The 13869-nt window shown below is 40.1% G+C and overlaps 1 protein-coding gene across 3 annotated transcripts; it reads left to right on the forward strand.

Moving 5' to 3' along the window:
• Positions 1–1047: 1047 nt before the first annotated feature.
• pdgfbb (platelet derived growth factor subunit Bb) lies at positions 1048–12705 on the forward strand. 3 transcript variants are annotated; one of them, XM_026165556.2, is made up of 8 exons: positions 1048–1838; positions 6993–7089; positions 7867–7923; positions 8910–9103; positions 9217–9405; positions 9599–10400; positions 10884–11043; positions 11145–12705. In XM_026165556.2, the coding sequence occupies exons 1-7, from the start codon at positions 1773–1775 to the stop codon at positions 11024–11026; spliced, it is 1548 nt and encodes a 515-aa protein (XP_026021341.2). In that variant the 5' UTR covers positions 1048–1772; the 3' UTR covers positions 11027–11043; positions 11145–12705. The 3 variants fall into 3 exon arrangements, with proteins under 3 accessions (XP_026021341.2, XP_080157087.1, XP_080157088.1); XM_080300961.1 differs by lacking the exon at positions 6993–7089; XM_080300962.1 differs by lacking the exon at positions 1048–1838 and having other exon boundaries at positions 7062–7085.
• Positions 12706–13869: the final 1164 nt, after the last annotated feature.

Below are 13869 nucleotides of genomic sequence, written 5' to 3' on the forward strand. Positions count from 1 at the left end.
TACCTTCTGATGATAATCTCTACCATCAGAGCCGTGGGAAGGGCCTTGAAGTGGCAGGGGGCTGCAGTGCATGCACATATGTACACAATATGCCAGCCTTGAAACTATCAGATGCTGATGCACCCGGCAGACAAGAAAAAAAACCTGCCAAAACTGAACTGAACTGGACAGCTGAGAGAAATATACCAGCTTATACACAAAATTTTAACACAGGTGCGACAGTAGTTATACCTCACAGGGTGCTCATGTGACGAAATTCAATAGAAAGAAGCTTACAACTACAAGGTTTGTTAAGACACAGCAGTCAAGATATGCAATAAACCAACTGAACACAGCTGATCAGAACCTGTCCGTATGTTAATAATATTTTGCTAGGCCCAAAAGCAAAATTTGGGGGGATAATTATAGGTATTTGCTGATGGCTCATTTTGAAAAATCACACATTTCTTAGAAAAATAGCAATAGGAACAGTGATGGGGAGTATCACAGCAAGGGCTTCATATTTTCCTCACACATGACATTAGTGGGACATTATTAGCTTATTAATGCATCCGTTTAGAAGTACCAGACTGTAACTTTTACTTTATATAATGCACTTCATATTATATAATAATAATAATAATGCACAAGACACTTTGTATTGTGATTATACGCAAAACAAGTTAATATGAAAATGAACGTGTGCACATAGCTTTAGATTAAATATAGTAGCAGCATGGACTGTGGAAACAATAGTTAAAGTGGTGTACCACTGCTGTTGAGTAAATGTACTCAGTTACTTTGGTTGCTTTCTACAGTTAATGAAGTTTTAAGGTGCGTTGTAAAGATTCATGTGAGGAAGGAGGAAAAATGGCCCAGCCTTACAAATATCTGCATAAATGATTCATGGCTGAGGAAATATTCCTCAGAGTGGGTGCTGCCAGGCAGCTGTTAGTGGACAAATTTGGCTTGCATCGACTTTTCTTCGGACAGGGGGCAGCAGAGTTACCGCACACTCGTGAAAATCTGCTCTCCCCTTCACCACCACCAACAACACGGCTGCGTAATCAGTCAGGTCCAGGGGCTGAGACGCACCGAGCCACACAGCGGTTTGCTTGTTGATAAGACTCCTTGGAAGAAGAGAACCGCAAACTATCTTCCTGCGACGTTATTTCTGCCTCTAAGCTGGACTTTTGGGACGCGTTACGGTTAAAGAGGAAAAGACTCTTGACTGTCGGGAAATGAAAATTCAAATGGATTTGTAATTTATTGCTTTTTTAAAAAAAAGAAATTAATTTGGGACACACTTGGAATTATTTTGACTTTGCTTCCTTTCTAAATCTCTTGGATATTTTTTTTTTTTAAAAAGTATTTTTCTAAAGTGTAGACTTTAATTGCTTGGAAATTTCTTTTGCTAAAATGGTCTTATTCTTTTCATCTGAGCTTTCAGCCAAAAACGGACACTTCAGCGCATCAAGGTGAACTTAACTGAGTGAACTAAACCGGACTTTGAAGAGTGAACTAAAAGTAGGAGGCTTACTGTCGCTCTCAATTTTTTTTTATATATTTCGAGGGGAACTTGGAAAAAAAGGTTTGGTGCAAGCTGAGCGGATTCTTCTTCATCTTTTGGGAACACCTCTGCTGTGGGACCGCGGTGTGGACGGACGCTCGCACGCGCGCGCAGTCTCGCAGGGCGAGCCGCTGTCCCCCCGCGCGCAGTGCTGAGGAGAGAGGCTCTCTCGCGCTTCCATAAATGCCCGGTCCGTCGAAGAGGCTCGAGGCTGGGCAGCAAGATGAGCTCGTGGGTACAGCTGCTGCTCGCGTTACTAGCGGTGTGTCTGCGGTTTGGCGTGGCCGAGGTGAGTTCAAATCAAAGTTCTAGAAACCTCTTCGGACACTTAAGAGGGATTAGTGGTCCCTCTGAAATTAGAGCACTATAAAAACAAATGTACCAACGAGTGAAGTCGCAAGGTTTATCTAAAAGTTTACGGCAGGATATAAAACACAACAGTGTTGTGGAGTCTTTATTTATTTATTTATTTTTGAATAGTAGTTTAAATGTATATAATACTCGAAGCATATAAATATATTAATGGGCCTATATGCGGTAGCCTACTGTATATTTTCTGGCTAACATTGGGCTCTGACTCTTGTAGTCTGTTTTTTTTTTAATTTTGAGTAAGCATATCACTCCAACTACAATGCACATGCTGTTAAATCTGTGTCATTATTTTTTAAGCTCATGTCCGCCTTTAAAAAAACAGCCAAACAAAAAACCTCCAACTTCAGACTCAGTCTTTCTCTTACTGCTTCTCTTCATACAGAAGATAACTGTTATTCCTCCCCATTAACTGGCGTTATGAATGGATGCCCAGGGGCAGACACATGCAGGGGTCAACCTCTGTGGGTGATGTGCAAGGAAACGGGCGCTGCCATGATAGGCTCATTTACAGCTGGATGCTTCACCACGTGGTGAAGTGATGCATTTACAGATGCTGCTGTTCCAGATATTAAAGGCAGCCGGTGCATTCAAACATACATTAACACCATCCTACAGAGACCACATTTGTTGTTTCTGTACTTTTTTGTGTGACTTTTGTTTTTATGATTATATGTTGCTTCCTTTTTTAATCAACACCTTCTTTTCTCTTGCACCATGTTCTCTGCCAAAACAGTGTTTTAGAAACAGGTGAAAATCAGCCAACAACAGTGAATATATAAAGGCAGAAAAGATGGATAAAATCTGGTGAAGTCAAGCAGGAAGACTAAACTTAACCACGGGTCTCATCTAGGTCAAGACTCACTTGACCTAGACAACAATATTATGTTCATTTTAGAACAAATCCTGTCCACTTTTCCTTCGCTGATATGAAGTCTGATTTTATCAGTCTTCTGCTTCTATGCAGATTTCATCTGTGTTTCTGACCCAGGCAATTCATGTCATGTCAATGGGGTTAAAGCACAAATAGTTAACAAGTCAATCGTGGGAAGTGAAAGCTTAAACAATGTTTTTACAAAAGCAAGAAAAAAGGCATAACTGATTGAGTTAGTTTTCTGCCATAGAACTGATGTGTTGGTATAGTTTGTTCCCAGAATAACTTATTCAATTTCAATTCAGTTTTACTTGCATATCGCCAAATCATAATAATAGTCTACTCAAGGAGCTTTATATTGTAAAGTTTTAAGACCCCACTATAATAAAGAGAAGCCCCCAGCAATCAGACAACTACCTGTGAACAGGCACTTGGCGACAATGAGAAGGAAAAACTCCCTTTTAACAAGAAGAAACCTCCAGTGTAACCAAATAAGGGGAGGGGGGGCATCTGCCGTGACAGATTGGGGGTGAGGGGAGGAAGACGGGACAAAAGACACACTGTGGAAGAGAGCCAGAGATTAATATTAACTAATGATTTAATGCAGAGGGCTGTATAAACACATAGAGGTTAGGTTAAAAAGGTGAGCAAAGAAGAAACGCTCGGCCCATCACTGGGAAGCCCCTGGCAGCCTAAACCTATTGCAGCGTAACTAAGGGAGGATTCGGGGTCACCTGATCCACCCCTAAATATGTGCTTTGTCAAAAGGGAAAGTTTTTGATAAAGAGAGTGTCTGTCTCTTGAATCCAAACTGGGAGCTGGTTACACAGAAGAGGGGCCTGAAAGCTGAAGGCTTTGCCTCCCATTTTACTTTTAAACACTCTAGGAACCACAATTAAGCCCACAGTGTGAGAGTGAAGTGCTGTATTAGAGTAATACAGTACTATGTGGTCTTAAAGACAAGATGGGGCCTGGTTATTCAAGACATTGTATGTGGTAAGAAGGATTTAACAGGGAGCCAATGAAAGAAGCCCATATGGGAGAGGTATACTTTCTCCTGTCAGGACTCTCTTTTCAAAGAACTTATGCACATGTCTGTAAAAAGAAAATAAGTTACAAACACAATAGCTTTGCAAATGCTGAACTGCAGTATATCTTTATCGTGTAAAGCCCCTGAATCTTTAAACATTCGTTTTATTGCTTCATTTTCCTTCTTTCATCCACTCGTGTACATATAAGTAATCTTCCATCATTATCACTGCCTCACATAAAAGTACATTTTAAATGTATATTTAAAGATGACGGTTGACTTTCCTGTCGTCAAGCTGTCTTTCCATTTCACTGCCTCTGCAGGCACCACATGTAAAAGAAGACTTTGACAGTATTTTTGAAGGAGAAAGTCACAAAAGGCTTTGAAGGTATACAACCTGGAAATTCCCCACGTGTGATTTTAAAGTTTATGGCACGGCAGCTGGGGAAATAATAGAGACTGTATGTTCAATTATGGTCTTTGTTAAAAGAACTTCACCAGAAAAAAATCTGCTGGTATATAAAGTGGTTGTCACGTATAAAGCTGTAATGATCATATGCACCTAGCCAAGGACCACCAGAACGGAATTTAGTTTTAGCTAAATTGTATCAGGCCCCTTTCCAAGTGCTGATGCCAATTATGACAGTGGAATTAATTAAACTCACAGTTTCTGGCACATGCCCATATTGAGCATGTGTCAGCATACTTTCAGGGACTACATGTGAAACCTCACACATGTGCTATAGCTGCTGCTGCTGCTTCGCCGGCAGCAAACTCGACCCTCTAATTATGTACAATTAGATGTTCCCTCTCGTCCTCTGCCCACTGCAGCCGCTGCCTGTACCTGGCATTCTTCAATGTGTCCATGAGTTCTCCAGGGGATGGGGAGTTTCTTCAGGTGATAAATACTGCAGTATGTCAAGTCTTGTGTTTTTTTCCTGCCATAATTAGCAGAAAAAAGGGAGAAAACATACCTGAATAGTTCAGGTATAACACACAGTTTGGCAGGAGTGGTCTTTTGTGTTGTAGATTAGCAGCTGTCAAAAACAAATGCTTTGTCAGCAGAAGCTAATTATTCCAAACAGGCTAACTACTGCAGGCTATAGCTACAGCTGGATTTTGAGATAGTTTAATCTTTTCTTTAAGAAACGTTAGCTTTTTATCCTTTTTCAGAATGAATAAGGTGCTGCTGTAGGTATTAAAATGACATTCAGCTCTATATTATTATTATTTTTATGCTTCTGCCTGCAGGAAATATGAAATGCACCTATAAAAAACCTTTTCTTAACCTTGATAATTCACCTTCATGCCATAGGTGCTCATTAATCATTATCAGAGTGTGTTTACATAGTCTGCCAGTCCAGTTTGCATCTGTTTACATCTGCTTTGTTTATCAGAACTGAAATGTTTATTTAATATTTCCTGCTTAGACACAAATTGTCATGACAGCAGGCACCACCGTGAACAAAAGCACACGTCCTATAATTAACATCAGACACAATTAGCCAAGCAGGCAGCTTTGCTCCATTGGCAAAAGGAGGAAATAATCATGACGACTCCTCAGGGGCATCGGCAGCTCCGCAGCAGAGATGCGAGTGTAATACAGCAGGCATTTCCCTGCTGTATTATTTGACTGTCTGAAAATCTGAGCAACAATGGGGGAATGTCAGTGGCAAACAGTATGGGCAGGGTGAGAATACTCGTGCATGAATGGCCGTTTCCTTTTTCTAAAACCTGCATCCCGCTGGGATTCATTATTTTCTTCAGACCTTAAATTAATCAGTATTAAAACTAAAGTTTATTTCCAGATGGCTTTGTGTAACATTTACTGAACTGAACATGGTTCACTTAATGCCCGACGCATTTGCTCTTTTGGTCATTTTCATCGGTTCCATTCTAGCGTGAGACTCCAAAGCAAGTGAACCACATTTACAGCGCTGAAATCAATGCAAGGAAGTGCCTCGACCCACGGCTGATCCTCGTCCGTTTCAGCTCAGCTTTAATTCATCTATTATTCCTCCTTTTTTTCAGATGCGCCTCCCTTCTCTCATCCTCTCTGTATCACTCCTTCCCCCACTTCCTGACTCCTTCCTTGCTCCTTTGACCCCTAAATGTTAGCAGATGAGAAGACACAACGCCAATAGTCATTCACCGTGCTCTTAGTGACCATTGTGTGTCCGCTTTGGTTAATTCTCCCCCCCCTCCTAAGCTGTCTCTTACCCATTAATGACTAGAGGGGTTAAATTCATGGACTCACAATGTGGGACTGTTTTTGGTTTTATGGTTTAATACTATAGAAATATTTGCCCAGATCCACCGTTTTCCTAGAAAAAAACAGCTCCATATTCCTGTTTCTGTGTCCTGGTCATAACATTGAACTGTGTGGTGAATTACCTTTCTATGAGTACACAGTAAGAGTAATAATGTAGCAGAGAAGTGTTTAAAAGCCCAGTCAATGTTTTTGAGATTTTATACATGAATACAGTTTATACATGCATCAGTTTAATCACATAGGAGCGACTATGTGTACCACCAAACAACTTCAGTGGTTCTACGTCTACTGCAGGGATCGAAGACCATTTTCCCCTCATTTGGTGTTTTTGGTGATGGGGGAGGAAACCCCATATAACATGTTTCTCTAAATTCTAGGTGTTCAAGTGAGCTGCAAATTGGAGACTGCGAATGTCCAAGGATGTCTTCATAAATATCAAATCATTCGGTGACTGTGATGGGTGGGGAAAGTGGGCACCCTGAAATTTATGATGTTTTATCATAGGATGAAGGCAATCACTGAGAACTGTGCTAATATGTGTCTCTCAAACCATGCCAGCATGCAAGCAGCTAAACAGAGTAACCAGATGCCCTCATTGTAGGGGTCAAAGGTTCAGCTGTATTTTTAATTTATTGTGCATAATGATCTCTGTTTCACATAACTGTAGATTTTGAGTGATAGCACATCCATGTTCTCAATCTGGTGTTTGGATTTTTGCTTTGGTAACTTTGGCAACAGTTTCCCCAGATCAGATGTTACAGATGTGGAAAAATCTCATCAGTAGCCAGGTGTGCCGGTGATGATATGTCTCAATGTCGTCTTCTTCTGTGTTTTTTTTTAATCTCACAAACTATCCAGAACAGTGCATCTTAAGGTCTCTTATATATCTGTGTTTCAGGAGGACGCTCTGCCTGCAGCCCTGGTGGAGCTGGTTAGAAACAGCCCCATCTCCTCAATAGAGGACCTTCAGATGCTGCTGTTCTCTGACTCCGTAGGTAAAGACCAGAGCTTTCTAATATTATTACTGATACATGCTTTGAAGCCAGAGTCCAAGTTGCTGTCTGCAATTTTACTCCAGCCTTAGTGACGTCGTAAATTGAATACCATTTTCACACAACCAGATTAAGCTCCCCTAAAACATTTTTTTATTCTGTTCACAAACCCCAGTCATCCAGTGCAACCCAAAGCCCTTTTTAAAATATCTGTAGCTCTTCCCTAAACATGTATTGACATTAAAGTAAAAAAATGCTACTCTTACATTGTTGTTGTCACAATGAGAAGTGGTTTTCTTAACACATTAGCACAGATTAAAGTTGGTTTGAGAAAGCTGAGGTTATGTTGCACTTTCAAAATAAAGAACAAAATGTTGCGCAATTAAGAAAAAAACATATTTCCTATTACAACAGAAATACAGTAATAAGTGGTAATTATTGCATTTTTTTACACTAATTGAAATAAGGAACCACACCTGTAATAAAACATACATCGGTGTACATGACGACAGAAACACACAGAAGATTTATTAGATTTATAAAAGTGTAACAACTGGTTGCCCTCGGACTGGGTCTCTTATTTTGTGACTCAAATGTGACATCGGCTATGCCCCCATCCTCCTCCCCGCTCTTTTGACACAAGCTCGTGTTTTATCTCTCCACATACAGAGGGCGCTAAAAGCCCTTGGATTATATATATGACGCCCCATGCAAAAAAAATGAAATGCTCATGATTTGTCTGGGACATAAGTCAAATGATGTTTTTTGTTTCTGTTTCAGATGAGGAAGACGAGACTTCTGCAGCCAATGGAGGTCACAGACTACCAAGGAGCCTTGGTGAGCCCTTAACCCCCCCACAAAACTTCAGCCAAACTTCCTTTTTATTCCCATCAATATATTTTAGAAGATATTTTTTTGTATTTGAGATGTGAATGTATTGTGAATGCCTGAAACCCAGCCTCTGTAATTGACATTTGCCTTTGGTCTTTATCTTTTGACTTATTTGAGCTACCCTACTAAGTCCTAATGTGCTTAATAGAGGACATCTTGGCCTCTTCAATCATGCCTCACGTGTTTGGGTGTCCTCTTTAGCTCCAAAGAGGCAGAAAATCACAAAAAAGTTACACTGGTAGATAATTTTCTCCTCAGTTCTCAAGAGGTTATGACAAAAAGACTTATTATCTGTATGTGGCTCTTCAGATCTTCACAGAAATTCTTCCTAGTGTGGATAAATGTTACTCTGTTCATATTCATACAAGATGAATAGAAGGTTTTAGTGCCGCCATGCAGATTTTCCTCGTGAATGTAACAGTACTCAATCCTCATTAGTAGAGGAGTCCCTTCCTTGAGTGTTCAGTCAAGTTTCCTGTGAAGTGATTAATGTGACAAGTATGGTTTCAATGATACGGTTAAAACCCTTCCCATTAAGTGTTTTTTTTTTCATTATTATGATAAAGCAGATATCTGAGTTACTTGTCATTAATCACTAACCGTCTGGTTGACTGAGAGACACTAATGGGCCTATGCTAATCTTTGCCTTTTGATGAGAAGAAGCTCTAGCATATTTTCTTCTTTGAAGCTTCGTGCTTCAGGTCTACAAGCTGCTGAAGTGCTAATACTCAGTACTGACAGGTGATCAGACAGGAGCTTGTGTTTTACTATCGCATAAACAGACATGAAAACAAGGTAGTCTTACTAGAGTGGATGAATGAGCAAGCTGGAAAAAAAGAAAAAATGAATTTAGTGCTGGATGGATGTTTGAAATACTAATTTAACACCACTTCTGCCCTAATACTCATGTTCACTTGTGTCTCATGGCTCAGATGCCCAGCCGGCCCAGCAGGCTCTGTGTAAAGTTCGAACAGAAGTGGTTGAGGTCACAAGGGCAATGTTGGACCGGAGCAATGCTAACTTCCTGCTATGGCCACCCTGTGTTGAGGTGCAGCGCTGCTCTGGCTGCTGCAACACTAAAAGCTTGCAGTGTGTTCCTGTTGTCACACACAAAAGATACTTGCAGGTAAATAACATCACACAGAGCTATATACACATACATGTATACACACGCACATCCGTTAGTGCTGTTCTCAGAATTGTTTCCTGTTCCTCCCATCTTATTCTCAAACTCCGTAGGTTATGAAGGTCGAGTACATCAACAAGAAACCCACTTATGCTAAAGCAGTGGTGTCAGTTGTGGATCACGTGGAGTGCAGATGTCAGACTGCTCCTCGTCCTCCACCACACAAGAAGAAATCCTCTCGCAGGCAGCACGGCTACCTGCATCGAAACCAGACGCATAGCCAAGGTCATGCACACGAACAGGTGGACAGAAACTCTGCTTACTATCATTATTTTTCAGAATTAACACTTACTTTTGCCTCTTTGTCATAACAGTGCAAAGCAATAGAATTTTTATTTCCAAGCATGACTGTGTTGTAGCCTGTGCACTGCAGTGCATGTATAGCTGTAGATAAAATAAAAGTAAAATGAATTTTGTTTCTTTTTTTCTGACAAGGTTAAGGTGCATTCCAAGGATGAGCTTCATCAGTTGGATGAGCTCAAACAGAACCAGAGGGCCCACCTGGAGGATCTCCTGAAGCAGCAATGGAGCCCCAGAGGAGACACCTTCACTCAGCCCGGAGAAGGATACAGTCTTGCTGGGGAGGGCACTTCTCGTTCTGGAGAAGCCGTTCTCTTTGCTCCACACTGGGCTCATAACATCAGCAAGCTGGTTGAGGCTAAAGAAACTGAGAATGTGGAGAGGAAGGATGGTGTGGTCTCAGATGCCAACAAAACTGCCTCCTCAGTGGATACAGCTGGAACTAAGGTGAAGAACAAGTTGGTAGAAGGTGGGAACGGGTTGCACATCAAAGTTAACGAGGAGAACAAAGAGACACAAACACACAGCCCATTGTGGCAAGAAGACAAAGGCAAATACCCAAAGATTCACACAAGTGGATTCTCTCAGCATGTTACTCCTGAAACAAATTTCAGCCCTACCGAGGAAACCGTCACTGACACAGTTAGGGGCAGGTTCCGACCTACCAAAGAACCGAACCCGGAACCCCGTGAGCTGGCGCGACAAAGAGAAAACGAGACTCCAGGGGAGGAGAGGATATTACAGATTGTGGAAGCCAAACTGGAGGAGGAGAGAAAAGAACTTCTGCTTCTCCATAAAAAGTTGGACGAAGAAAAGGAAATACTGAGACAGCAGCAGATGAAGCGAGGAGAGGAAGAAAGGCAGAAAGAAAAGGAGACAGTCAGTCGGCACCTACATGGTAAACATCATCCCAGTCACCAAACAACTCAGAAACCAGGTAACAGAGATTATTAAACGTTTTTTTAAACAGTGCAGAATTAAGTAAATTGTTCAATTAACTAAAACAGTGTGTTTAAATTACTTAAGAGTATATTTTATCACAAGATTGTATGTAGAGTCAGGACCACTTCAGTCAAAAAAGATATTTCCATTTGCAGTAATTCATATTTATGTTATGGTTCAGTTGTGGGACTGTCCCATAGTTCATGCACACATGTGGAAAGCATGAGGCCCCCTCCCTGTGCATACATTTAAAGCAAAAGGCTGATTGCTTTTTAAGTAAGACACAGCATGTAAAGGAAAAGCTCGGATGAAGTTGGGTTGCAAAGCAGCCTACAGATTGCCAGCAACTGAGTAAACAATCAAAGTGAGCTGGCACTGACATCAGCTGATCTGCTGAGTTCGACTGAAGCCTGTTCAAGCCAATGTTATGCACAGCTTTTGTAATTTTCTCTTACACTCTTTGTTTTCCATCTTACAGAGACAACAACATCGACAACTACCACAAAAAAGCCATTGGCTCCTACGGCCCCCAGACTCCCAACTCGACCACAAAAAACAAAAAGGATGAGGAAGAATCGCAGACGGATTAGTAAAGCAGCCATGAGAGCAATGCTGATGTAGAACTAAAAGAAACCCAGGTTAGTTCATAGAATATATAAAACAAAACAAAACAAAAAACAATTATAATTCTGCTTTATGTTTCTTATTGTAATCCCATCTTCCTGTATTTCTACCACAGGGACACAAAGAGAACATGGTGCATTTTGTGGATAACCCAGAGAAGACCCAAATGGACTCCCTTTGTACAAGTATTTATTCATTTGTCAGTAACCTGCTCGTCCTGTGAGATCTCAGTAACACTACTAATGACTGTCTGGTGAACCTCTACCTATACTGGGAGTAACAGAGGAGGGGGAAACAAGAAAATGGAGTGTAAAGAAAAGGTGGACCTTCTCCAGAGAATGCTTGCTTCTTTGACAGTTGATGGTATGAAGCAACAAGTGGCACCCAAAGACTGATGAACTGTGTGCAAGCACTGTGCCTGTGGGGAAATGAAACTGCATTGCTGTAGAACTGTATAAAATAGTGCAATTTCAAAAGTTTCCTTGGAACCTTGTCTTGATATCAGCAGACAGAAACTGCACTTAAATGTTGACAGAACCAAGTGTATAAGGAGTTTGTTGCTGAAAGCCTGGATTGTTTGATAACCACAGTCAGATTAGAATAAGGAGTATATCTGGTGTAAAAATTAACCAAAAAAAGCCTAACTTAGCTGTTTTTCTAATTGGATAATATAATAACAGAGATTATTATATCGTCAACACACTGCAGGAGCAGAAGAATTTCCATGTGTGATATCAATTATTAGCTCATTAAAAATGATGGTCTCTCTCAAACCGTATTTAATTTTATGTAACTCATTGCAAACACTGGAATTACACTTATATGGGTATAGAAAAAATATAGTTTTGCATTAATGAGGTTTCCTTGTCTCAAAGTATTGTCACGGGTGAAACAAGAATTGGCTTGTGACCTGACTGTGTGCTGTGTTTCTTATTTATTTGTTGCTACTGTTACTACTCTCTATAAAAAATACTGCAAACAACATGTGGCTGAGATAGAGTCTGAAAAAAAAGATTCATTGTGTCATAATAACTGTGAGGTTTAAACAAAGGGACAGAACATAAAAAAACTAATCCTGTCAGTTTACCCCAGTATCCTGTTCAGCTTCAGTGTCAAATAGTGCGTGCATGTTTGTTTTGTATGCCTGTGTGGTTCAGTATGTGTTTCTGCTCACATCTATATTCTTTATTTGAGTTTTTTTCCTTTCATACAGAAATGTCTCTCCCCCACCAGATATGTTTTGGTGCAAGCAGTCACATTCATTTTAAAGTCCTAACCCCAGAGTGTATTTCTGTAGGGAGCCTACAACACATTATATTTGATTTCATTTACAGGCAACTAAAAGAGTGAAAACCAGTAACTCAAGGGTTAGCTATTAAAACAAGAAAACTAAGATAAACTTTACAAATGTTGTTGTTTTTATGACCTTTCTGTTTCCCTTAATAACAGCATGTAGAAACACACTGATGCTATTTTGTGTCTGATAATTTAGAGTCAGAACATTTTAAGTTATTGAAAAAAGGCTTGTATGTATGTTCCTTATACCATCTGACAACTGTTACTTTTAAAAAAAATGTGTTTTCTTACCTGATCTGGTGAAAAAAAGAGAATGTTTGTGATAACTTTGCCACATAATGCTATTTTCATATGGGTATAAGAAGCTAATGTGCTTGAAACTTCTTTGTATGTGTTTTTATTCCCTTTCATTAATTCAAGGCAGTTAAGCCCAGTGCTACATGCTTAAATGATCGTGTTTCCTCCAAATACTAAGCGGGTACCATTTCTTTTCATCATGTTTAGCATCTTAATTTAGCATATCAGCACATGAAATTACTAAAAATTACTAAACCGTAGACTACTTGCTATAATGTCACTTTGACCTTTCATTTTATGGCCATCACCATTTTGGCCCTTTGGAGCCTGGAGACTGGTCAGACAGTTGGCTGGTTATCAGTTAGCAATAGCTTGGTTAGCAATATGCATAGCCTGAATGTTTTTGGCACAGGTTCCTGATAATAAGCAGTAAGTGACATACAAGTAAATGCAAAAAAGCATTTAAAAATTGCATTATAAAGGACAAAAAGACAACTCAAACAGCGGCTACAGTTAGCTGAAGTGAAGCCTCGCAGACGGCTAGCAACATAGTTAGCTCTCACCTCAGTATTTAATAAGCTATAACTTTGAGGCCCAATGAGTCAGTTATGAAGAAAGAAAATGCAGACCAAAACCTTTTATCTAAATTGAGCTATAAACTTGTTTTGTACATGTTTGGGCTCATCTTTCAGTTCAACAAACTGCAGTTTTAGTCATTTTACGCTAGCTTCATTTTGTTGTCAAAAAAATGACATAACATTAATCAGGAGTATCATCAGTTTAGCCACCCAGTAAAGCATGGATAGTTTAAATATTGACTGGATGATGGTGATAGATGAAAAGAAAATAGATCATATTATTTGGTTTGGACCTGAGTGCTGAGACTGTGAGACTATCCTCATTCATGTGGGATTTTAAGGCTGGATACAGAAATGTTCATAAACTTATCACTTTAGTTTATTTTTTATATATGTAGCTGAGCTGTTTAACCTAAAACACCCCCAACTCTTCAGAGGCATCATTTCCACCTTACCTTGTATATTTAGAAATGTACAGTGGGGTTTGTAAAGTGTGAGAGGAAGAAAGGGGGGAAAAAAGCAAGAGAAGAAAATGTGGGGGTTGATGTACTGTAGGTGAACTCTGGCACACACTCTCTCTGTAGTTTGTTTTTCACAATTACCCATTTGACTCTTGGCTGCAAAAACTCCCCAACTCAGCAGCCAGCTGCACTGGTATGTTTGTGAATT

Source organism: Astatotilapia calliptera, chromosome 4, assembly GCF_964374335.1.
Source record: "Astatotilapia calliptera chromosome 4, fAstCal68.1, whole genome shotgun sequence".
NCBI classification, from domain to species: Eukaryota; Metazoa; Chordata; class Actinopteri; order Cichliformes; family Cichlidae; genus Astatotilapia; species Astatotilapia calliptera.